This window comes from Thunnus maccoyii, chromosome 22, assembly GCF_910596095.1.
Source record: "Thunnus maccoyii chromosome 22, fThuMac1.1, whole genome shotgun sequence".
NCBI classification, from domain to species: Eukaryota; Metazoa; Chordata; class Actinopteri; order Scombriformes; family Scombridae; genus Thunnus; species Thunnus maccoyii.
The window spans coordinates 9,539,024-9,563,081 of record NC_056554.1 but is presented as its reverse complement, the minus strand read 5'-3'; the positions used below and the strand labels follow the sequence as shown (position 1 = coordinate 9,563,081).

The following is a 24,058-nucleotide window of genomic DNA, read 5'->3' as shown; positions in this document are numbered from 1 at the left end:
ATCAAAGAGCCAGCTTCATTTTTTAATGTTAGTCTTCATTTCTATTTAATAAGCATACGTACACCTAAAAATTAGTTTCATACTTACTGTGTGTAGTAAAACTTTAGCACCAGCAGGAGGCAGTCTTGAAATAGCCGGGTCCTCCATGCTGGTGTTACACTGAATTTGGTGACCCATCAGATTCTCTGACCTGCGGTGTTGGAAGAAGTACTCAGATCTTATACTTAAGTAAAAGTATCAATACCACAATGTAAAAATACTTGATTACAAATAAAAATCCTACATTCAAAATTCTACTTAAGTAATACTATGGACACAGCTAACATCTAAATATATTTAGGTACTAAAGTAAAGTACTAATTTAAGCAGATTTTTAAATGCAGGACTTTGTGACTTTCTGCCATTGTGGTATTGACATTTTTACTTAAGTAAAGGATCTGAGAACTTCTTCCAAAACTGCAGGGAACAGAATATGACGGGTCACCAAATACGGTGTAACACCAGCATGGAGGCACTTTAACCCTTGACACGCGCCCAAGTCCTTCCTCTTCCGGTTACGGCGATAGCAGGTATGGTGGCTCCTGCTTTCCTCCGATACATTATGTCTAAATAATCCAGTGTAATCCTACATTTTAGAGGAACATTTTGTCGATTTCAAGTAAAGATGATACTAAAAACAAGTCTATGTTTATAACTGCGTGATGATTTCATGACGAAGTGGATTATATGTGACATTTTTAAGGCGCGTCTTCAGGGTCCCTGAAAGGCCGCTACTAATACACCAGACTGAGTGTTGTAGAGTTGCTGTAGCTATGTTCAAAATGTCTATATATGTATAATTCAGTTGTAGACTTGAAAGAGTGTTTCTGTGGAGTTAAAGAAAGACTGCTTACATATTGTTTACTAATGTTGCTGTTAGCCGGTGTAACCAGCGGCTTTAGCCGTAGCATCGATAGCATAGCAACCAGAGTTATTAGCATCTAAGCAGCATGTTTTCTGTCTTAACTGAACATTGTGTCTGTTTCCAGCTTCATCATGGTGCAGCGCCTGACTTACCGTCGTAGGTTGTCCTACAACACCGCCTCCAACAAAACTAGACTGTAAGTAGTACGTTAAATAGATCAGATTTAACGTTCTCATTGCTTAGAGTACACGTACTGAGACAACGAAATGTTGCTTAGCATCTAACCGGCAGCGCAAAAGAAGCAGTGAAGTGCAGTGTAATGTACTTATATATGATGTATTGATACAATAAACCGTAAGGGAACGTATGAATGTGCCAAAATACATGCAGTTTGAGCAGTATTAACAAAATGAACAGTGATGTGAATATACTGAGATATATAGAGTGAACATTAGTAACAGCATGAAATATAAATAGGAAATGCAGAGTAAACAGCTCAAAGTATGATTATATGATATACACACTATAGATCAGATATAAACATTGTAGACAGTAATATAATAGTAGATATAATCAGTGTAGCCTGTGATATATGCATACACTCTTGATAATAATGGTAAGTAGTGGCTAGTTAGTGGTTCAGTCTTGGAGGAAGGTGTGTCTGTGTATGTGTTAATGGTGCCAGTTAGTGAAGCCGACAGCATCATTAACAGCCAAAACATTCCAATTTGTAAAACTGCCTTTGTTTCTGTCTTTGCTGACCTGTAGGTCCCGGACGCCTGGTAACCGTATTGTGTACCTGTACACCAAGAAGACTGGCAAAGCTCCCAAGTCAGCATGTGGCATCTGCCCAGGAAGACTGCGTGGTGTAAGTAGATGCTTTATATTTGGATGAAGGCTCTTTGCTTCCCCCCAGTATGCTGTATATGTGTGTGACTTGTTTTCCTATGTAAATAACATGCTTTGAGGTTTTGTTAGGTTCACCTGCACCCCTTAAATACTGGCATCAATCAATCAGTGGATGCTCTCCCCAGACAACAACTACAGAAAAGTATTTGCAAGACTTGCACTGAAAGTTTTTCTCAGTCCTACAAAGTAGAGTTAAAAAAATTAATGAGAACTTATAACCTTAAAGTCATACTATAGATTATTACAATAATTTGTATTCGACATATAAGTAAGACTGAATAGATGCTACATTAGCCTGTAAAGATACTGGTCTTGAATTCCTGCACCAGTAGCCACACAGCTCCTACGCTGCAGTTTTTTGGAGGGAAAAATGCCAGACTATAGTTGATCTTCTCCACATGGTGTCAGATTCATTAGTGTTGTTTTTAAAGTTTGAACTCTCCTACCTGCATCTCTGATAGAAGCCACCACAGATGCAGAAGATGTATTCTATCAGATGTTGTGTGTTGCTGCTTTGTATCCTCAGGGGAGAAAAAGTATAGAAAAGCTTCCCACATCTTTGATGTATTAAGTGGTGGTAAATGAGGAAGCCTTTGTTTTTTGTGGTGTAACTACAGATCTGAAGTGATCACTTCAATGTGCTAACATTATGAACATCTGTTAGTGCCATCATGTTTGAGATTAACAGAATTGTTTGATAGTGATTCTAGGTTTTTTTTTGTAAACTTTGGTCATTCACATTGTTAAAAATATTGAATTAATGTTAAACAGTACACAACATGAACTGGAAAGAACATGTAGTGGTTTACGTTATCTAGATTGAGGTCTGTTCTAATTTTTTGTAATAAAACAGTGGATGTTTATATTTGGGGATTGGAGTTTTAACTAAATTAACTGAAATGCAACTGTAGCACTAGGCAACATAATTACAGTTTTTAATCAAAGTGGTGTCTCGAGTAGTTAGTTGGCTTTAATGAAAGGTCACACAAACAAGTGCTGTTCAAATCTGTGGTCTGCTCGTTAGCCTGATTGTGAACAGCTTCTCTTACATCAATGTGTTTATTCTAGTAATTGGGTCAAGGCCATTGCTAAAACTCAGAAGGATAAGATTTTAAGGTCCGTTCCCAAAACCCAAGTTCCAAATTAGTATTTTACATCTGAAAACTGAAGCACACACAAGTGTTTGAGATCAGAGCTGTGTGCATCTGAGGGGACATAACAGTCCAAATCAACATGGTCCAACTGTACTTCAGTCATCATCAAGGTGTTTCATTTGTCAGCATAATTGTATACTGTACAGTGGTCTAGATTTTAAACTCAAAACTTAAACTATTTAAGTTTTTTTTTTTGTCTTCAGTTGCACACATCTTCTAAGCTGCGTGTGCTGCTTGCCTCTTATCTAACCCAATGCATTAAACACTTACAGGTTCAAATTTAGAGTAGCTCTAACCGTATCCTTTGGCCTTCCTGTTGTGTAGCTTACTGTTCAAATTTTGTTTTAAACAGATGTCTGATTGCTCCACTGCTTTTGAACATGTGTGGGATAACTCTACCGTTATGGTCTCTATTTGTTTGAGTTGGTACTTGATGCAGCTCTGTTCTCATGATTGTCATGTTCTTTGTCTTGTAGATTCGGGCTGTTAGACCTCAGGTTCTGATGAGGCTCTCCAAGACCAAGAAGCACGTCAGCAGGGCCTACGGAGGCTCCATGTGCGCCAAGTGTGTGCGTGACAGGTAAGAGAAGCGTTTCTCCCTCATCTTTTTTCTTTGCTAAGAAGTTAGAATAACGCCTATTACATTGAAGACGCTGATAAGATTTAGTCCAAACTTTTCACATGTGTAATGGGGATTAAGATGGACAGTCAGTCATGATTTATTCAAGTTTAACATTACTAATGCAGTTATCTCATTCTCAGGATCAAGCGTGCTTTCCTCATTGAGGAGCAGAAGATCGTCGTCAAGGTGCTGAAGGCCCAGGCACAGAGCCAAAAGTCTAAGTAAAATGTGTATTTGTACTGCCACAATAAAAAAAAATGACCATCCATTTCTTGCTCAGATTTTTTTTTTCCCATTGAATTGTAAAGGCAGGCAAAGGAGAAATCTGCATGACTGGTTTGTGATCTTTGAAAGCCTTGCTTCTGATAAATTAGGATTTACTGCAGATATGTTCACAAAATGCAAAACTTATTAGAAATAATTATGGAACGTGATGGGATAGTGATAATTTTACATTTTATATGAAGTGAGGTTTACATGAAGCCAAATACAGTACGGTCAACAATGAAAACTTGTGAATCAGAGGGTTATGTAGGAGAAAGTTTCTCTTTGAAAGCAGCAGTTATAGCTTAAAGAATTTGAACACATTTTTACAGACTAAATATTTCAAGTATTAAAATCACTTAGAGTGCTCAGAGTGTCCTGTTGACATGTTGGTTTAAATTTGAATGTATTCCTTTAACGTGCCATGGGATTATAAAATCCTAATAGGATGACACACTGATTCAAACCACTTAAAATCTGTTTTGCGGAGACTGGAAAAGCTCTAAACTGAGTTAAATGACTTTTTAATCTGGTATTATGAGGTAGTTAGGATGAAATTGTATAAATGGCTCAAGTCACTAAAATCTTCATGAAATAAAGTTTAAGTCATTATATAGAGAATTGTGAGTGCCAAATGTAGAGGATAAAGTTGATGATTATGTCAAGAAGATCAAAGGGTCGTCATAATTTAGTGGACGTGTGAAGAATTGTAAATAGAAGATAAAATCAAATCTTTAAAGGGAAATAATATAGAGGACAAAGCAGTACAGGAGAAATAAATACAACTAAACTGGGGCAAATTAAGTTTAAAGTTTTGCAATAAAAAATTCAGTCGTAATACTTATTTACTCTAATGTCATTTTGAAGTAAATGAATGAATAGTTTTATCTTCGTGTCTGGTCATTACATGACCCATGCCTCATGGGATTATTCATACACATTAACGAACAACAAACCAAACATCCCGGCATTTTAACCCACCATCGTCTAACAGCAAAATACATCAACACCATCCAAACATAAACGTCCCACAAATGACGCTCAGAGAGATACCCTACAATAGAAATACAACAAATACCCAAACAGCCCCAAAGCCCCCAAAACACAATATACAAAACAAAATCTACAGATGCATCCATTAGTGCAAAACACTGTATATTTGATCCAGTTCATAAACCAATAGTCTGCAATCCATATAGAATAGAGTATGAGGAATTTACCATGTTATTCTTCTTGTCCTATCTCATGCTTTAGAAATATATTCAGAAAACGCAAAAACATTATTTAAGAAAAAGGTATATAATTAAAGCTCCACTCCCAATTCCTATCAAAGAGTCAGAGTAAGATATGCAAAGCCTTGAAGATAAAGAGTAAACACTTAAATTGGAGGAAAATCCCATTACTGACATTGCGATAAAAATAATTTTCGGGTCTTCATGTTCAAAATCTAGCATGATAAATTTTAAGTGTACTCATCTGTTTATTACTATGTTTTTAACTTTGCGTTGCATCCAATAATTGGTAGTGACGCAGGCTAAAAATGTATTTATATATATTTTTTAATTTAAAAAGGGAATTTTTTTTTTTTTAGGAATTTTACTGTAAAATATCTTTATGAAATCAATTAATTTAAACACTACAAAAAAGGAAAAAAGAGCGCATGTACTTCCGGGACACGTCAGCGAAGCCGCTGCGCAGACGTCACAGATCTCGGCCAGCGTCAGTTGCTGCACTGTCGCTACAGGACATATTTTCAAAAACCATGGAGACTTTATACAGTATACCGTTTGCTGTGCTTGAATGTCCAAATATAAAACTGAAGAAACCGTCGTGGCTGCATATGCCGTCGGCTATGACTGTGTATGCGGTCGTTATTGTGTCCTACTTTCTCATCACCGGAGGTAAACGGACCCTGCTAAGCTAAGACTGCTAGCTAACGTTAGTTGTTTAATCTACGACATGTCAGCTTTCATATAATTCCCAAGCGCGGATGGTAAAAGGCTTTGGGTGTTCTTGTAAATCAGCTTCTTAACGCTAGCAAGTACGAAGTTAATGTAATGGACGAGAGAGGAAGCTAAATTTACAGCTAAGCTAGCACAAAGACCCTACTTGAGTGTATCTTAGTCTGTTTTTCAAAAGTGGTTGTCTAAATATAACGGCGAGGAAGTGTAGTTTTTCTTTTAGATCTTGCTAGTTGTTTTGTTGTCGTGTTTAACGTTATCAGCTGTCTGTACAATGAGCTCAAACGCTGCTCAGACTGGGAGTTGTATTATGCTTTGATTGATCAATAATCAATGATTTCCTATCGACACTGCAGGAATCATCTACGACGTCATAGTTGAACCACCAAGTGTGGGTTCAATGACTGATGAGCATGGACACCAGCGGCCAGTTGCCTTTTTGGCATACAGGTATGGCAGTCCTAAACATTTTGCATCTCACCAAACTTAAACTAAATCACAGAAGTGATAAAGTAGCTACGAGTTGTACTAGTAAATCATAGCTAATGTAAGTTTGTATGTTTTCCAGAGTAAATGGCCAGTACATCATGGAAGGACTGGCTTCCAGTTTCCTCTTCACAATGGGAGGCCTGGGCTTCATAATCCTGGACCGCTCCAATGCACCAAACATTCCCAAACTCAACCGCTTCCTGTTGCTCTTCATCGGTTTTGTCAGCGTACTCCTCAGCTTCTTCATGGCAAGAGTGTTCATGCGCATGAAGCTGCCGTAAGTCGAAACTTGTTTCCCACAAAAAAAGACCTATGTGTAATTTTTTAAAATTCAAACAGCATTCTATTGCTTACTAAATTGATCCGACTCTACTGCAAATGTTAGTCTGCAGTAATACTACACTCACGTTTGCAGTTGTTTTGTCAGTCTTTACAAATAAGTTGTTTTTTTTCCCCAGGGGATACCTCATGGGCTAAAGGCACAAAGAGCACACTTCATCTGACAGATGATTTGGATGGTGGACAGGAGGCATCATAAAAAAGGTGGAAGAAGGCCCAACAGGCAGCCAAACTAAAATTATGAATAAACTCAACTTCTGATATAACCAACAACGAATAAGGACTGAAAGCACTGACCTTGCTTAAGAAATTAGACCAGGCTGCACTGACAGTCTCACACTGGCTGTGTCTTATTGGTGTTCAGTAACTTCCTTTCCTCTCCTTTTCTCCCCTTGCATTGTTAAATCCAACACTAATGCATATGCTCTATATTGCCACATGCATTACTGGTACTGGCACATCATTACCAGGTGTGTTGTTTCCTTGACAAAACCAGGAAAATTGCAAAACTCATGTACTTTACCTCCTAGTATGTTTAATCTAGAGGACACTTGTATTACGTTTTCAGTTTACTGACACAGCCTAGAAATATCATGCAGTAGGAGAAAATATGTCTCATACTCAGAAGAAAAAAGGAAGTCACTAGACATTGTTGGGATGAAGCCATTGATTTGGAATCAAGATTAGCACTGTAAATCATTTAGAGGGGAGTCTCAATACTGTTTGTTGTTTGTTTTTGTAAAGCAGTTATTGAAAATGCCTTGAACCTGTCACAGTTGCATTTTTGTACAAGATGGTGAAATAAATCTTCCTTTTCAGAGCTCCTTGCAGTAGTCATATGTATATGAATTGTCTTATATAAACTAATTCAGGATCAATTTCTACTGTATGAGTTTAAAATATTGTATTAAGAACAAAACTGGGCAAGGAGTAACATAACTATCTGCCTATTGTGGCCTGTTTCCATATACAGTTATTTGGTAACCATTTGCCCTCCAGAAGGTGGCGATATAGATCTACCAAGCACAGTTTTGTCTGCAGCTGTGTTGTATTGAGGTCAAATAAAAAGATACCACCGGACACTACTGACAGCCTCAAAATACTGATCATATTTTCACAGAAATAAATTCGTCATGGTTATCCATCTTAAGCTCAAAACTTACTGGGTTATTATGATAATTACCTTGAGGAAATGGCAAAGATTGTACAATTTAAAATATTACAATAGAAATTAGTTACATATGCTTAGTTTTTCCTAGTCTGTAGTTTTGAGCTAAGAACAAAATCAGATCTACATGGTTATGCCTAGTTGTTACTATTTGGTTCAACACTATGTAGCACACCCCATCATTACATACACTAAGGAATGCTGAGTATGGGGAAAATACCATCTGTTGTCAACAGGTAACGGGGATGTGGTAACTAAAAACTTCAACCTAACATTGGAGTAACGTTGTGGCTGGTGATTTGTTTTTCTAGCTGAAGAGAAAACTACTTGTGTTGAAAAAGTTCAGTGTTAGATTTTTATACTGCTTGAGAGCATTATTAGACATTATTAGTCATTACTTTTGAAAAGGTCACTGCACTCATGCCACCCATACCAATATGCAAGACAGAAAAAATAAAAAATAAAAATCAAATACGGAGAAAGAAATGTTTGAACATTTTGGTCCAATGCAGTATTTAATGATAAAGCCAAGCTTTCATCGTGACAAATGTTTAACAAAAAAGAATCTCAGAGCTTTTCATGACATCAAATAGAGCACACCTGTCCTCTCTCATGCAACACATGGGAGACAGTTCACTCTAGTTCCCACAGTCCAAATACTGTACATGGGACACTACAGAGATATAACATAGGACAAAAACTGAAGCTAAAATCAATGCAGAAAATAATCAGGAAATGGAAGTAATGGTATTGCTTATCACTAATCATAAAAAGGGAGGGAACATTGCACAATCAGAAGGTGCAGTGCCTTAAACACATCAGTTAAATCCATCTGTAGCATAATGCTATAGCTATAATATCATTAACTCAAGTGGAATTTAAAAAGGTGTTAAAATAGCGTTTTACTGGAAGCTATACCAAAGCTGCACTACTCTTTTGTCCTCCGGAGATAAAGATTTGCTTCCTTCTGTTCCTCTCTTCATTTTTCCACTCTGCCTTCATCTTACCAATTTTCCTACAAAGTATTCCTTTTTTTCCTCCTCATTTAAGTACCAACCGTCAATATAAATAAACAAAAAAGTATGACTGTGGAGACAAAAACATCTATATAAAATCAAATGTTTTGGTCAGTCTTTCCTTCATTGTTCTGGGCTTGTTGATGGTAAACTGTACCGGATGGCACTTCTTTCACATTGTATGTTGAGTGGGCTGCTTGCCTCCTGTCTGCTCCTCTCCACATTATGGAGCAAGGCCCAGGACTTTGGCCAACTATACATCTCCTGAGACTTAAAAGAACATCTTGGTCTTTTATGAACACCATAGATGTGCAGCACTCCATTACATTTGTTTTTCTGTGGACAGAAAAGGGCCTCTCTTTTACTGAGCGCTCCAATATGCAAGTAAACTCTTTTTGGAAACCACGTCAAGTCTGTTAATGAGGAACATGGGAACATTGGTAAATAATTGCAGACTTGTCAAACAGTGTCCATGCTTGTTTGTAGAGGCAGAGTGGGATAAGATGGGAAACCAACAGCATATACTCAGTAGAGCTACTTTTCACTTTCATTTAGTGTATATTACACATGTATTTCATTCAAACTGTCCTCCTACAAGGCAGAAGTTAGGGTCACAATTCCCCTTGTGGATCAATGAAGTATCGCATACAATATTTTACTTAATCCAGTGTGATTAATTCACCAATAATACGTTGTTCATACTTACTTACATACTACATCGGGACAATGTTTAAAATCAGTAAAGCAGTATTTAAATGAAAGCCATTAAGACAATGTTATATTATTGACATATACATGTTTTGATCCCTGAATATCATGGCCAAGTGAATATTGGCATGTTATGCAACAAGTGGCTTGATTCCTCAGTGTAATTTAAAAAAAATAATACCCGAGGAGACACTGCAGTCTCATAGATATACAGCATATATCATTATTATTAATAATTTTAAAAACAGTAATTGGATTACATGCTAAAGCACCACTTTTTTTTTTGGTTTACAGTGTCTGTTATCACACAGAGACATGTTGGGCCACTTCAGTGCTTTAACTGTTATCTCTTGAGGCGTTTTGTTTGTTCATGGACTCCTTGACCGCTCCCTCTGCTGTGCACCAACCCATTGTGATACTGATGTCCGTTTTCGTCAGTGGGTATCTTGTAAACCATGAACAGATAGAATTGAAATGAAAATCAACAGAAATTGAGAAAATATAGACAGATCTGTTGTATTTTTTTTTACATCATACACATGGCTGTGTCTTTATTTTGCCTCTGTATGCAAAGATTTGACGGGCAACTCATTGGGAAATAAGAAACTTAGTTTTATTGCTGATATTCAGCAGAGTCACACTTACCTTTCTTTTACTGCTTTCATTCTCTGCACTCAATAAGTTGGATGACTTCAAGCCTAATGCTGCTTCAAGTTCTGGAAACAGACAAAATAGCGCACATGATTGAGAACCATTTCAGCGACAGTAGGCTATCACTACACACCTTGATTTTTCAAAATAGTGAATGACCCAGAAAAAGCTCAGCTAGTTCGAGCACCACCGTCCTGGAGAGAAAATGTCAAGTACCTGTGAGAATGTGGTCGATTTTCTCCACCACCAGGTCAGCGTCCTCCGTACTGAAGCACATTGGGGGCTTAAATTTGAGCACATTGCGATGAGGTCCATCAGCACTAAGCAGGATGTGTTGTTCCTTTAGCCTGGGACAAGAGATGAATTATTTTGCACTATGAAGCCAATAATATTAGCTGGTTGAGTCATTTCAAATGCCCAGTTTTTCACAACAGATATTTTGACTCAGCAGGAAGAGCACAGGTGTTACTAATCACATTAACGATGGTTCTGTTTCATGCCAGAGAGCACATCTAAATGTGCAGCTGTAATTAATGGTATTAATTACACCTGTGCTTTTCTTTTCACAGTGAAAACGTCTGCTGTGAAAAAAACTATTGCAGTTAAAACATTTTGTTTCTAATATGTTGAGCTGATATTGACCCTTGATGTCAGATATTGGGAATTCAGCTTCATCCTTCATGATACGATGGTGGGGTTTTTTTTACCTTAAAATTATTTTTTATTAAAAAATTTTAAAATATTTTTTTTTACTCCTTTATTTTCAAAGGCATAAAGATGGGACTCCAATCATGCATCACAAGCTGAGAGTCAGGTTTTCATTTTAACAAGATATACGTTCTTGAGATTTAATTCATAAACACACCTTTCAACCACACAGGAATGACTCATAAGATAATTAGTAATTATCAAGTTCAACATGTGTGAACTCAGACTGAGTGATGTCATAATAATGTATAAATGGCATAATATCCGGCGTATTGATTTCAAAGGCCGCATATGAAAGTCTCTGTGTAAATGAAATATCATTCATAGATCCTAACAAGATGGCTATAATGAGCTCTAAATTCCAAATATTATACAAAAGCGTGTATATGATGCAGCTTTTACAATAAGCTGATGAACTTTTGTGTGATGTAAGATTAATGTTTGTTTCCAGTGTACCAAAACTATCATAACACTGGCATTAGAAGTTTGAGTTTGGAGTTTGAATTATAATGCTGTTTCTGTTGTAAAATATCAATTCAGAAGCATAGTGAATAGTGCTTTTTGAGTTCTCACATTTACACTTACTTATATATGACTTCCTGGGCTTCTGCTGTAGCCGGGGTGAGCTTCAACCTGTCCCTCACGAGCTCCACCCCAACAAACAGGCCGCAACCTCTGCAGGAAAAATGAATTTGAGAAATTAGTTTTTTCTTTCCCCACAACCCCTGAAAAATCTGGATCATGGTAATCAAATGTACATCAAATTAAACCTTTAAAGTTAAAATGTATCCTTTTTTCTTAGAAATATTCGTCTACTCAGTAGTGACATGTTTTGTGCAGCAGTGCAACAAGTGAAAAAAAACAACTGGGTGTTTAGCATGATCACTACTTGTCACTATGACCAAAAACATCAACTGTATTAACTGTAAGTCCAACGTAAATATGTGACATACAACCATGACTGGGAAGTGCTGTGCAAATGCTTCACTGCAAGAGCAGCTGACGCCAAAATTATATTTATTGTGAGGTCACTGAATTACTGTTACCATGTGCGTGTGTGTACATTTGCTCACCTGATATCTCCGACCAGTGGATGCTTCTCTTTCTGCTTTTCCAGCAGATTGGTCAGGTACCCCCCCACACGCAGTGCATTACCCTGGAGATCCTCTTTCACAATCACGTCTAGGACGGCTAGACCGATGGCACATGACACTGGGTTACCACCAAACTGAGAAATTTAAAACCCACACACAGAGGAAAGATTACACCAAGGTTAACCTCACACCAGCTAGGAAATCTGCTACTCGGAAGACAAGACACTAAGCCAGTTTGATGCATTAAATATATAAGAGACTTCTAATGTCACAGAGTCATGATAACAGACTAAAAGACTAACAAATGCTTCAACACATTCAACTCCACTACTTTCAGTGTGTGACTGGAGAAGATCCAAACTGCAGCAAACTAGCTGAAAAAATGTGACAACAGAGAACTCTTATATTTGCATTATTATCACAATGTTTTCTTTTTACAGGAAATAACTGTAATAGGAGACTGTCAGTGCAACCCCCCCCCCCCCCCCCCAAAAAAAGCATGACCAGAATATTTTTTTTCCACATAATCTGGAAAACAAATGTGTTGCTGCGCTTAGCAAATATGGACAAGAACCTCAAGGTCAGTGGCATTTCTGGTCAACTTGGGAGAAAAGGCAAAGTTCTAAAGAATCTGTTTTTGCAATTTGCCAGTTCTTATTAACTAAATAAAAAAAAGAAAAAGTGGAATATTTATATCAACCATACATTTAGTACTTTGCAGAAGGTTGGTATAAAAATGTAACTTTTTATTATATTACTTTCATAACCATATAATACTCTTACTGTATTGAAATACTCCATTCCAGATGACATGAAGGCCTCTGCCACCTCTTTGGTAGTGACCACACATGACATGGGGTGGCCGTTACCAATTGGCTTTCCCATTGTGACAATGTCGGGCACAAAGTCCTCTCCCTGAAGCTGGAAGGCCCAGAAGTGGGAGCCAACACGTCCGAAGCCCACTTGGACTTCATCAGCGATGAAAACGCCCCCTGCCTTACGGACATGTCTGTGGAGGGCAGAAGAATCCAGAGGCAGAGAGGTAAACTCAAGTTACTCACTCAGTCAGGCACAGGCTCACATGAAACAGTGCAGCAGAAACAACAGGTTTGTCTATAGCACACAGTCAAGAGCCATCTAAAGAATACATTCTTAGGTACACTTGTGCAATTGTTTTGAATGCATTCATCATCAAATGTCAAATGAAGCTGCTACAATGTTGTCGGAGGGCGTGCACTTTATTGGAGGATGTGTACTTTGTTGGGGGATGTGTACTTTGTTGGAGGGTGTGTACTTTTGTTCATTGCTTCAAGCATTTTTTGCAGTATGCAAATAATGTACACTTTACACGTGCTTAACATACTTTGCATTCAGTTACTCATGTCAGAACGACAACTCTCTGCATTTTGTCTTTGTCAGCTGATTCTGAACAGCAAAAAAAAGACTAAAAAGTACTTTCAGGCACTACAGTAAGTATGAACATGAATTCATCTCTGCAATTTCTTGGGTACATACTCTGCCACTTGCTGGAAGTAGCCCACGGGGGGAATGACCTGCCCGCCACAACTCTGCAATGACTCGGCAATAAAAGCAGCAATCTGCACAAGAGAAAAACACATTAGGTCCAATCTATAGACAGACTGATAAACTGGGAAAGAGGAGGAGTCCTGGCATCTTTGACTTGTAGACTTTCCTCTTTCACAAGTTCACTTTTCAGTTGTCAGTGCAAAACAAAGAGAGAGGCAATCACAAAATATTTGGGGCAGACATTAATGTAGGTCACTGTGGAGAAAAATGAACATTTCTTGACAGTTGTATATTTTATAAGATAAGCATGGTGCAATATTCAACCACTCATCTCTTCAATATCACAGAAAGAGATGAAAGTGTTGCTGTACTCTTATTAGTCATTTTGGTTTTCTCCCTTTACGCACATCTGCAACAAGTTCCATTAGAAACTGCAAAAGGCATTCTGTATAATCTCTGGGCTGAAATCCCGTCCCTCTCGCCACTGGAAGCATGGACATGCCATCAGTTGTGCTTTTGAACATGGGATAAAGAGCCAACAAGCTTGCGCATTAAGATCTGGGATTTGACCCTTAACGTCCAAGTCCTAGGCCTGAACCTGAGAATTGGGAGAAACAGTGAAAGAGGAGAGAAGGGGAGAAAAGGGGAAAGGTAGAAGAGTATGAGTAGTTGTAGATAAAACAAGGCAATGCATACAGTAGATGCCAGTGACCTTCCATGGAATTTCTGGAATTAAAAAAACTTTAAAAAAAAAAATCACATCAAGCCAACAATACATGAAGTCATGCTGTATGCTAAAAACAAAGCAAAACTTTGCTCTTGCTTTGAGTAACATGTGATACCACAACAATATCAAACACAAACTGTACCTTGCCTCCTTTCCCATGGGCTTTGTCTATGATATCTTTGACTTCATCTGCGTATGCTGTTGCAGGATCAGGGTGGTTCGCTCTGTATTTGCCTCTGTATACATCTGGGCTCGGAGCCTGCGGGGGGGACAAGATGTAGAGATGATTACTAAAGCAGATTCACAGGCCACATACCGCAAACTATTCTAAGTGTGTTTTGAGTTTACGGAGCATTTACATTTACTTTAAAAGCAGTGACTATTCAGGCAAAATTTGCTTGATATTTGATTGCAGTGTTGACGCACACTTTTGTCAAAAAATGCAATCCGCAACAGAAATGTAGGCGCTCTAAACAGCTGTAAGAAATTGAAATAAATTGTGTACAGTAGTGAGACAGCTCCAGCAGCATCTCAACAACAAAATAAAGTAATTTAAACAAAAGTCTTTCTTTTGCCTGGAACACCTCCAGGGGACGCCTCCCTCTGGAGTCCGACTGGTAGGAGATCCCAGGGCAGATCCAGAACATGCTGGAGGGACTATATATCTCTTCTGGCCTAGGAATGCCTTGGGATCCCCCAGGAGGAGCTGGATGGCATTGCTGGGATGAAAAATGTCTGAGTTTCCTTACTCAGTCTGATGCTATTGCAACCTGGTCCCAGATAAGCAGTGGAAAATGGATGGATGGACTTTCTATTTGTTACATTTCCAAATTTTATATAAGCAGACCAAAGTCATAGTTGGACTGACATCTGCTTGGCACACATTTTTCCTGCCGTTTTGGAAGTTAGTTTTCAAGAACTTTGAATAATTATAGAAATAGGTTTTAGTATTAATAGATAATGTTTGGACATAGCTCATGTTTTTCCATGTCTTTGATTTGAACATGCGAAACATCGAAAAATATTTTTTTGTTCTCACTTAGTGTCCTACAAATACTTTTGTGGAGTACGAATCCAACTGAACGCCCTCTCACTGATCCATCTTGTGACCATTCTGGTCCAGCATATGTTGAAATATTTGGCTATAGCATCCAGGCTTATGTTCATCAGAATATTTATGTGAACATCTGGTGATAAACAAACAGCTGTTCTCAGAGCAGCCTGCAGTGAAATGTTGGTCAAGCAGTGAAGGGGTAAGCAAAGACCACAACTGCCAGCATCTGAACCACAGCTTGATTCCTTATCCTCCTTGTCAGTGGTCATGAATAAAATATGCAAGCTGGCGAAAACAGCCCCACCTTTGGCATGTAACACTAGAGCTGGGTAAGCCATATCGAACTCCGCCAATGCTATCAAGGAACAGAGCAGAATGAACGGCTATTTTTAACCTGTTGCAGGTATAGGTTCACTCCAGAGTCTGTGTACGGTTTAGTCAGACAAGTTTAAAGGTGCCATGCAGAGTTTTCTTTGAAACAAACAAAGTTATTTTTACAATGAATGTTACTCACCAGACCGCATTATGTGTATCCTATTTAAGTCTTAAATCCTGCTTAGTTTGCATTCACTTTTTCTAGTTTGCATTCTTCTTCCCTGCCTTCGCTGGTGCAGGGTACCTTTACGCTGACATAACATCTTCAGTTTACATTTAAAATACATTTAAATACATTTAAAGGGGTCCTATTCAACCATTGTCAATAGACCTTCATTTCCTGTTAAATGCTCCTGTCACACAAACTTCATGCCCTCAGTCTATAACGCAGGTTTTCTGTCAAATATTTGAAGTCTCAAGCCTAACTCAAGATGACCCTGATGACATCATCAAGGAGGGACCATTTTAATCCAAAACATTTAAAGTGCCCCTTTAAATGTTGATTGAAATAGTTAAATCACATGTGAAAAAACAGTGGAAAAACTAGTTGATTTTACCAATTATTAAAACAAATTTCACTGATATCAAACAATTATCTGATTATAGACATTGCAGGAATATGATTTGTAGGAGTAATGCTCATGATTTAACAGAGGAGCTGGAAAACAGCACAAGAATCTCAGTCACTGCTGACATTATGACAGCATGCTGGTGCACATTTTTGGCAGTGCATCCAGGCAATAAACATCCTGTCCTGCCTCATTCCAAAGGTACACTTTGGGTACCATCATGTGTCTTTACGAGATGTAATGGAACCTGACACAGTTGTGCACTAGTTTGAGTTAGTTGTGTTTATTCTGAGATACTCATCTACACACCACTGCAGGCTAGAGCTGTTTGCTCAGTAATAGCTGCCCTTCAGCTGTCTTGCCATTCCTCTCTCTGTCCTCTGTGATTAACAAGGTATTTTCAGGGGGAAAATAAAATGTATTGCCTGTGACACGAACAATAATGCCCCCCTCCAAAGTTACTTTGGTCATGTCTTGACCTGTTTAATTTGTAGTAAAACAATATTCTTTGCTTCTGTCATTAGTTGCCCTCTTTCTCCTTTTCACACACACACACACATATCCTCGTGCATGCACAGGTGGGAATACTTAGTAGCCTGCCAAAGCCCAGTAGAGCATGCTGAGTCATGGTGTTTTAATAGTGTGCGGGCAGGCAGACGAGGAGAGAAAAAGCACTCACCACATGGACAGATTGATTCTTCTCAGCGTCTGACAGCTGGTGGAACTTATACGGACTGATGTCAATGAGCGATGAGACGTGGCCGTGGTACGCACTGCAAACAAAGAAAACACAGGCCAGGGACCAAATAAGTTCACTCAATTTCAATATAAAGTTGAGTACTATTAATACGAGGACATATGAAGTCAGAGACAGTACAAAATTACTTTTACCACTCATTATCATTTATATACTTTCTATTTGCTCATGTGGTGTGGCACTGGGTACTTTCGAACAATGACCAGCAGTAGCACTTACTTTTCGAGGGTGATGATATCTTTGTGGCCTGTGTACTGCCACGCTAGACGAAGGGCCAGGTCATTGGCTTCAGATCTGAAGTTCAAAGGGGCAAGGGTTATTCTGAGTTATTCAGTCACCACAAAATACACACTAGCACGTCAGACACAGTTTGATGTTTCACTTCCCGTTATGAGTGCATATGAGGTGACATCTGCTTAATAAACGCTAATTCATCATGCATGTTAGAATACTGGAGCTGTAATTCAGCAGTGTATGGCTTTCTTTTTGTTTTTTAAAGATGAGCAATGCTATGTGTGTCCAACAGGAACACAAAAACATCTTTATATCCTCAAATATTTGGTGCTCAAGGACACCAGGTATGTTGTTTTGGACTAAATTGGTTCACTAATTTGCCCACATTAGAGCTTAGAAAACATTTGCACTGCTAAAATGTTTCTGACCAGTGCAGCAGAAACATAATCTTTATGCCGATATTGCGTCAGGTTTATAACTTCCCTTAAAACATTTATTTCCCTTCCACTAATAAATAATCTGTTTAGTCTTGTATATCAGTTACATCATCTACAACATTATTACCCTTGACCAGATCATTCCTGTTCACACTGCAGGACTCCAGCAAGTGCTGTTAATAAGTAAATACGCCAGTGCTGGTTCATATTTGGATGTCCATGACAAGGCTTAAAAAGCCGATCATGCATTATAACATGACATAATTATTTTATTTGAAAGTCTAGACATTCCCTCGGAGCACTGATCTGGGACTTTCACCTTTATTGCAGCTTTCAAGGTGTTATTAAACAGACTAATAGTGATGTTGTTCTTCCTAAATCAGCACAATTGTCAGACTTTTGACTAATGGAAGGCTGGTCTAAGGAGGATGTGGAGGACAAAGATCCACTGAAACAATTTTCTTTTATCTCTTAAAAGGTGTGTTGTTTTTCCTTGATTACAGTAAGCCTGACAACCGTATATGATTGGACTATAAACCTTTTATCTTGCAATGTACAGCGTTCACAACAATTTGCCACACATCTTTATTGCTCCTCTTGTAGATGGTCCACCTGAGGCCACAGATAAAGTTCAAGAAGATACGAGACATACATGAATCAAAAGGCTGATTGCATCTGTAAATCAATGAACAGTATCTGTGCTGTACGATCCACTCCCAAGTAAAAAAACAAGTCTGACTATAATCTTTCTTTCCTGACGTACATGCGACATACCCAGAGTTGACAAAGTAGCACACGGACAGCTTGTCAGGCAGTGTGGCCTGCAGCCTCTGGGCATACAGCACAAGGTTGTCGTGCAAGAAACGCGAGTTGGTGTTGAGAAGTTCCATCTGCTGAGCTCCTGCTTTCACCACATCCGGGTGACAGTGGCCCACTGAGAAATCAAGGAAAGGATGAACACAGGATTAGAGCTGATACTCACGCTCAGGACAAAAACACACTTTGTCATCTCACTGTAATTTGTGGTCAAAAGAAAACACGATAACTGATATTAAAGGCACATAATTGGAGGCTATATGCTGAAATGAAAGAGTGTTGAATGTGGTAGTTCAGAAAACATCCTTTTTTACATTCCTGTCTCCCTGCAGTAGTGCAGCTTTAGTCACTTGAAATTAGGTGTACAATACTTGATATCTTTGTAGAGCAAGTACATTTGTCAAGACATTTGTCACTCATGCATTCTAGTGAAAACAGAGCTTAAAATATATCACATGCCTCTAACTTTTATTCCATATTGCCTGACTATATGAGAGAACAAATCTCTTGTTCAATTTTTGGTGGAGATTATGACATAAAAGTGGTATAAAACAGATTTGATGTACTGTACATATTTTTCTTCTCAGAAGTCTGCACATGTGTGTGTGTGTAACTGTGTGGTGTTTACCATGAGCCACATTGTTGATGCAATCCAAGTAGCGCTGTCCTTTTTCATCATACATGTACTGGCCTTTGGCTTGCACAACCTTGATGGGGTCATGACTGAAGAAAATCTTACATGATGGTCTACAGAGGAGTAATACAGGCATGAGTGCAAAGAATGCCTTTCACTCTGGTTTTACAATGTTTATGTAGTACGGATAAAAATGCGATTTATAAATATTTATAAATAGATATCATGAGTAACCATTAATGGTAATACAATGTGCAAATGAACTACAATTGCAGTATTGTACGTTTTCAATCCAATGACAAAGTATTTCAAATCCAAATCAAATAAAGTGGCACTTATAGCTGCTTATGAATATAACTAATAAAAACAAAATAAAGAGATGAGATATTAGCTTTGCAACTTTGTTATCGAACAAATTCTGAAAAATTTGACAGTCTTAACGAGTTTCAGCTAAGTGCTTCTCTAAAGGATGACTCTAGATAACAGACAGGATGACTTTCTGTTTCCGTTTTATATACATTGTTGTTACAGCCATAACTTAACGTCTGTCATCCTTATCAGAAACATTGTGGCGTAATAAAAGTGCAGAATGTCACTTATCTTACCCAATGTGCTTCTTCCTCAAGTCGATAGTTTTCTTTTTATCAATTTTTTCCACAGACATCCTGATGTTTTCCAGCTGCAGGACAATGCACACTCTTTCCTTCCCACCGACTCGAAGATGATCTGCTCGAGCGCAACTAGTCCTGCTTTATACACGTGTGCGCGCGCACTGAGACATACAAAAACACGTACAGAGCCGCAGCTCGTGCAGCCCTCTCGTGCTGCCACCTACAGCTGAAACAAGCTGTAGGTGCTGTGAAGACAGGCCATAAACATTCATTCATAAACATGTCATTCACTGATATCCCGGCAGGTTGTGCTGTTTCACACTGTGTATTTTACTTGGCGGTGTGCAGAATTGAAGTACATTTTAAATACATGAGGCTACCTGTAGGTACAATTGTGAGGCCTACTTGTACTTTACTTGAGAATATTTCTATTTTATGATACTTTATATTTCTACTCCACGACTTATTCCTTAATTTATTAAACAATTGTGCACCTTTCTTATAAGTTTTCAATAGGTTTTTAATGTAAGTTGTAAATACTGTAATTGATTGCAATTCTTGATGAACTAAAGACTCCTGTCATATTTTTTAGATTTAATCCAGCATTTTTGTATAAAATATCCTGTTACATAATGAATTGTGTATATGTACATTTGTCAGTTGTAGCCTATTTGTGTTTTACCAGGCTTGTAATTGCACAAATACACAAAGGGCATATACAAAAGTAGAATTTTTTGGCAATAGTTGCATTCATGTCTTCAGTTTGTATAGCTGCGTATGTACAACATACATTAGAGTTAAAAAGTGATGAGGACCAATAAAGGCGAGTCTATTGTATGATGTATTTGAAAGACTGTGTTTATTTGGCTCCAACAGTACAGTCAAATGAAATGTCATCTTGAAATATAGTAGTGTTTGAACACAATGGTCTTCAAAGAAATTTCAATCAAGTGGGTAAAAAAAAAAAGAAGAAAGAAATACAAATGCAGAACAGAAACTGAACACACATCACAACCAAATCAGTCACAAAGTGGATTTGCTTTTGCATTTTTGCTCTTGTACTTAGACTGCATTTGATTTCGGAGAGTATGTGGCAATATACTTATTTCAGTAAGGCTGTAGTTCATTGGAGGATGACAAAAGAGACAAGTATCTTTCAGCTTAATCCATAATGTGGATGTGACTAAATCAATTATACCCCAGCACTTTTAATCTGAGGGGTTTGATGAGGGAAATGTATGCTACGGTTTCTTCAGAGGAAAACATGACTCACAACATTTCTGCATCAATGACAAATACACAGATGTGGGATATTAGTGAGTCACTTTGGAACCTCTGACCAGCTCTGCTAATACTGAAACGGAAATAAAACGTTTAAAATTTTGGCACTTCTGCTAATAGCAGAATAAACAAAATATGAAACCTTAACAAGGAAAAACACAACAATCAACCAAAAATAATCAATCAAATTTTTTTAAAAATGAAAAAAAATCAATTAAAAAATTAGCTGCACATGCTAAAGATACAGCACCTTGTGAGAACAAATACTGTAACAAAGGCTGGAAATCAAAACACAAAATTAAAAAAATAACACGTTGCAAAAACTTGTAAATAGTAAGTAATGGAAATAACACTTAAGTGAAGGGACAGTATTCGAGACAAAAATAAACCAATCAAATTTGAGATTTAATGAAAGGTCCATGTTTACATGTGTTTCTTTGTCTTTTTTTTACAGGTAGTGGTATACAGGGTAGCATGACTGAACAAATGGAGCTATAGAAATCACAACTGTGTGAATTTTCAGCTGCATTTGATGCTACACACATGAACCAAGGTATAAATTGCACTTCTTGTCAAATGAGCACACATTTCAACAGTACATTAATAATCCACTATACATATATCAAACTACATTCAATGCAAAGAGAGAGAGAGAGAGAGAGAGAGAGAGAGAGAGAGAGAGAGAGAGAGAGAGAGAGAGAGAGAGAGAGAGAGAGAGAGAGAGAAGAGAAAGCGTGAGAAAAAGCCGTGATGTTTAACTTCACTGTTTGCATTGGCTGGGCCTGTCCAACATTCAGGCCATCAGTACTTTGTTGTCATAGTTAGCTTTTTGACACACAAAATTAAATAAAAGCAGATGTATGTCTTCCATGGTAAGGCCTATAAGCTGAAGTTAATGCACAGTGAATACACACTGGTCTGTAATGTGTAAATGACCAACTTCCTTCCCACTGTACCATTTGCATAACTGTTTCATGATCCAAAATTCTTCATAATATCAACAGAGACGCGGCGGAAACTGACATGAAAAGTTAAAACAACTGAGAGGAATGCTGTTTAGAACCAAAAATGCCTTCATTTAAGAAATTATAGAAAAATAAATAATGTACCACTTAAAATACTGAGACAAATACACAAATATATGCACAAAAAAAAAAAACTTACATACATAAAACCCCAACAACAATAAAGAAACCTGTTGTGTAGTTCTTGCCACTGGTAGCGCATCAACTAAACTGTTGTTGACCTACTATCAGATAGCACCATTATAATCTATACAGATGTGCATCAATTCTTCATACTGATGAGATGAACTGTACAATCAAACAGAAACCAATATGGAAATAAATCCTTTTCGATCCACCTGTGGTTGCTGCTACATCACAACAAAATGTTGGTTTTTCACGTCTGCCCTTACAGTAAGTCATTCATGCATATTTCTAATGTCGAAGAAAATAAGTACTGTATCACCTTGCATAGCACCTACTATGTCAGAAGGCAATTTGAATATAATGAACATGAAAAAATCAATAGACTGTGGTGAAAAATTAATCTAACCTGCTTCATTTCTTTTTTTTTTTTTTGCTCCATCTGTTATGGAATGTGACATAACTGGCCACCAGTTAAACTGTAGTTTATGAATGGAAGTTGACCATTGAGAGGATATGAACAAATTTAGCTTTTCCTGCACTGAATACATGATCTCTATTTCATTTAAGACAATAAATGAGATATAAAAGAGCAGTTTATTCTAACAGAGATTGTTCTGGTCAACATAATCTGCATTAATATGAAACATGTAAAATACCAGCTACTGTAAATACTGCTCACTTAAATGGGATTGTTGTTTGTTAGAGCTTAAAGGAACCTCTACACCACACGAAACAAAGCCTTCTGACGCACCTCTAAATCAACACTTATTTTCAATATATAAGAAACCCATAAGTAATATATTGTGTACATGCAGTGAATTGACAACAATGTACAAATAACATCCCATACAACAAGTCCAGAATGGACAAGTAGCATATTTGCTGCTGGATGAGAGCTTCATCAAAACCATGAGTAAGATTAATGGCAGTACAGTCAAGATGGATGCAATCTTACTGTATGCTTAGGTGAAGCTTAAACCTACATCCTGTTTCAACATCCTGTAAAAAAAAAAACAATGCTTGATTCATATGAAAAACAGTGCGTAATGTGTGTCCTTTCAATACTCAAAACTTTTTTTACCAAACAAAGCTTACCCTTCTGAAATCAAAACCATTCCAGTAATTAAAAATATGATATAAAGTCGTACATTTCTGATAAAGGAATGAATAAAAGCTTGAGGCACCAAAGGCTATTATACACAAAATACAAACAATGTTTAAGAATGAGAGCAAAAAGAAACAAAAAAAAATAAAGAAACAAAACATGATTGCATTCTATCAACGCTCTCAGTAGACCTTGAAGCGTTGCCTGTTTAGGAGAGGCAGACGCTCCGGCTGATCTCTATGGAGATCGATGAGACTCTTAGCGACTCTCCTGCAGAATCCGTTCCCGTGCTCTGAGGAGGTCCAGAACAACGGGCCTGTCCAATCTCAAATCCTTGCGAGCCTAATTTGTTTTCCTATCAGTGCAGCGAGCCTGCCAAGTTCTCCCCCCTCTCGTCCGGATGACGTGTGGCTGTTGGGAGGCACCACAAACCGGTGATGATGCTGCTCCACACGGAGTGCAACGGTGAAAACCTGCTGATATCATACCCTCTGCAGGCTTCACCACAATAAAGCAACAATAACCATCATCTTTACTCTCTGGAACTCTTTTCAGGCTACCAGCCATGGCGTGACTCCCTTGGGAAGATTAAAGGAAAGCAAAAATTACTAATTCAGAGCTCTGGGCTTTTTTTTTTTTTTTTAACCATATGTTAGTGTTGTTTTTCTTTTCTGCAGAAGCCATGACGCAACCACAAAACAGTGACATGTATGTACAATACATATAAATATAGTTTCAGTACACTACTCATGCTTTTGCAAGGTCAGGGGTGCAATGTTCTGTTTGGCACAGT

General features: G+C 37.9%; 3 protein-coding genes across 3 annotated transcripts; 2 read left to right on the top strand and 1 right to left on the bottom strand.

The window, feature by feature from the left end:
• Window positions 1–504: 504 nt before the first annotated feature.
• Window positions 505–3,857, top strand: rpl34 (ribosomal protein L34). The gene is made up of 5 exons (XM_042400317.1): window positions 505–569; window positions 1,029–1,100; window positions 1,673–1,772; window positions 3,444–3,547; window positions 3,730–3,857. Exons 2-5 carry the CDS (start codon window positions 1,036–1,038, stop codon window positions 3,812–3,814), a joined length of 354 nt encoding a protein of 117 aa, XP_042256251.1. The 5' UTR covers window positions 505–569; window positions 1,029–1,035; the 3' UTR covers window positions 3,815–3,857.
• A 1,668-nt stretch (window positions 3,858–5,525) lies between these two features.
• ostc (oligosaccharyltransferase complex subunit) lies at window positions 5,526–7,462 on the top strand. Its single transcript, XM_042401484.1, has 4 exons — window positions 5,526–5,754; window positions 6,171–6,264; window positions 6,383–6,580; window positions 6,762–7,462. The coding sequence occupies exons 1-4, from the start codon at window positions 5,616–5,618 to the stop codon at window positions 6,778–6,780; spliced, it is 450 nt and encodes a 149-aa protein (XP_042257418.1). The 5' UTR covers window positions 5,526–5,615; the 3' UTR covers window positions 6,781–7,462.
• Window positions 7,463–8,296: 834 nt separating this feature from the next.
• On the bottom strand, window positions 8,297–19,902 carry etnppl (ethanolamine-phosphate phospho-lyase). Its single transcript, XM_042401486.1, has 13 exons — window positions 19,723–19,902; window positions 19,112–19,230; window positions 18,442–18,601; window positions 17,216–17,290; window positions 16,919–17,012; window positions 14,384–14,500; window positions 13,503–13,585; window positions 12,771–12,996; window positions 11,967–12,121; window positions 11,479–11,568; window positions 10,402–10,532; window positions 10,180–10,250; window positions 8,297–9,979 (listed from the first exon to the last, which is right to left on the bottom strand). Exons 1-13 carry the CDS (start codon window positions 19,779–19,781, stop codon window positions 9,878–9,880), a joined length of 1,482 nt encoding a protein of 493 aa, XP_042257420.1. The 5' UTR covers window positions 19,782–19,902; the 3' UTR covers window positions 8,297–9,877.
• Between the last annotated feature and the right edge of the window lie 4,156 nt (window positions 19,903–24,058).

Bases quoted from the DNA above. Each gene is read 5' to 3' on its own strand.
- rpl34 (XM_042400317.1), top strand. From the start codon at position 1,036: ATGGTGCAGCGCCTGACTTACCGTCGTAGGTTGTCCTACAACACCGCC. The intron at 1,101-1,672 runs GTAAGTAGTACG...GCTGACCTGTAG, and splicing joins GCCTCCAACAAAACTAGACT to GTCCCGGACGCCTGGTAACC. The intron at 3,548-3,729 runs GTAAGAGAAGCG...TCTCATTCTCAG, and splicing joins GCCAAGTGTGTGCGTGACAG to GATCAAGCGTGCTTTCCTCA.
- ostc (XM_042401484.1), top strand. From the start codon at position 5,616: ATGGAGACTTTATACAGTATACCGTTTGCTGTGCTTGAATGTCCAAAT. The intron at 5,755-6,170 runs GTAAACGGACCC...TCGACACTGCAG, and splicing joins CTACTTTCTCATCACCGGAG to GAATCATCTACGACGTCATA. The intron at 6,265-6,382 runs GTATGGCAGTCC...TATGTTTTCCAG, and splicing joins GTTGCCTTTTTGGCATACAG to AGTAAATGGCCAGTACATCA.
- etnppl (XM_042401486.1), bottom strand. From the start codon at position 19,781: ATGTCTGTGGAAAAAATTGATAAAAAGAAAACTATCGACTTGAGGAAG. The intron at 18,602-19,111 runs GTAAACACCACA...TTGATTTCTCAG, and splicing joins CATCAACAATGTGGCTCATG to TGGGCCACTGTCACCCGGAT. The intron at 9,980-10,179 runs GTAAGTGTGACT...ATGGTTTACAAG, and splicing joins ATGAAAGCAGTAAAAGAAAG to ATACCCACTGACGAAAACGG.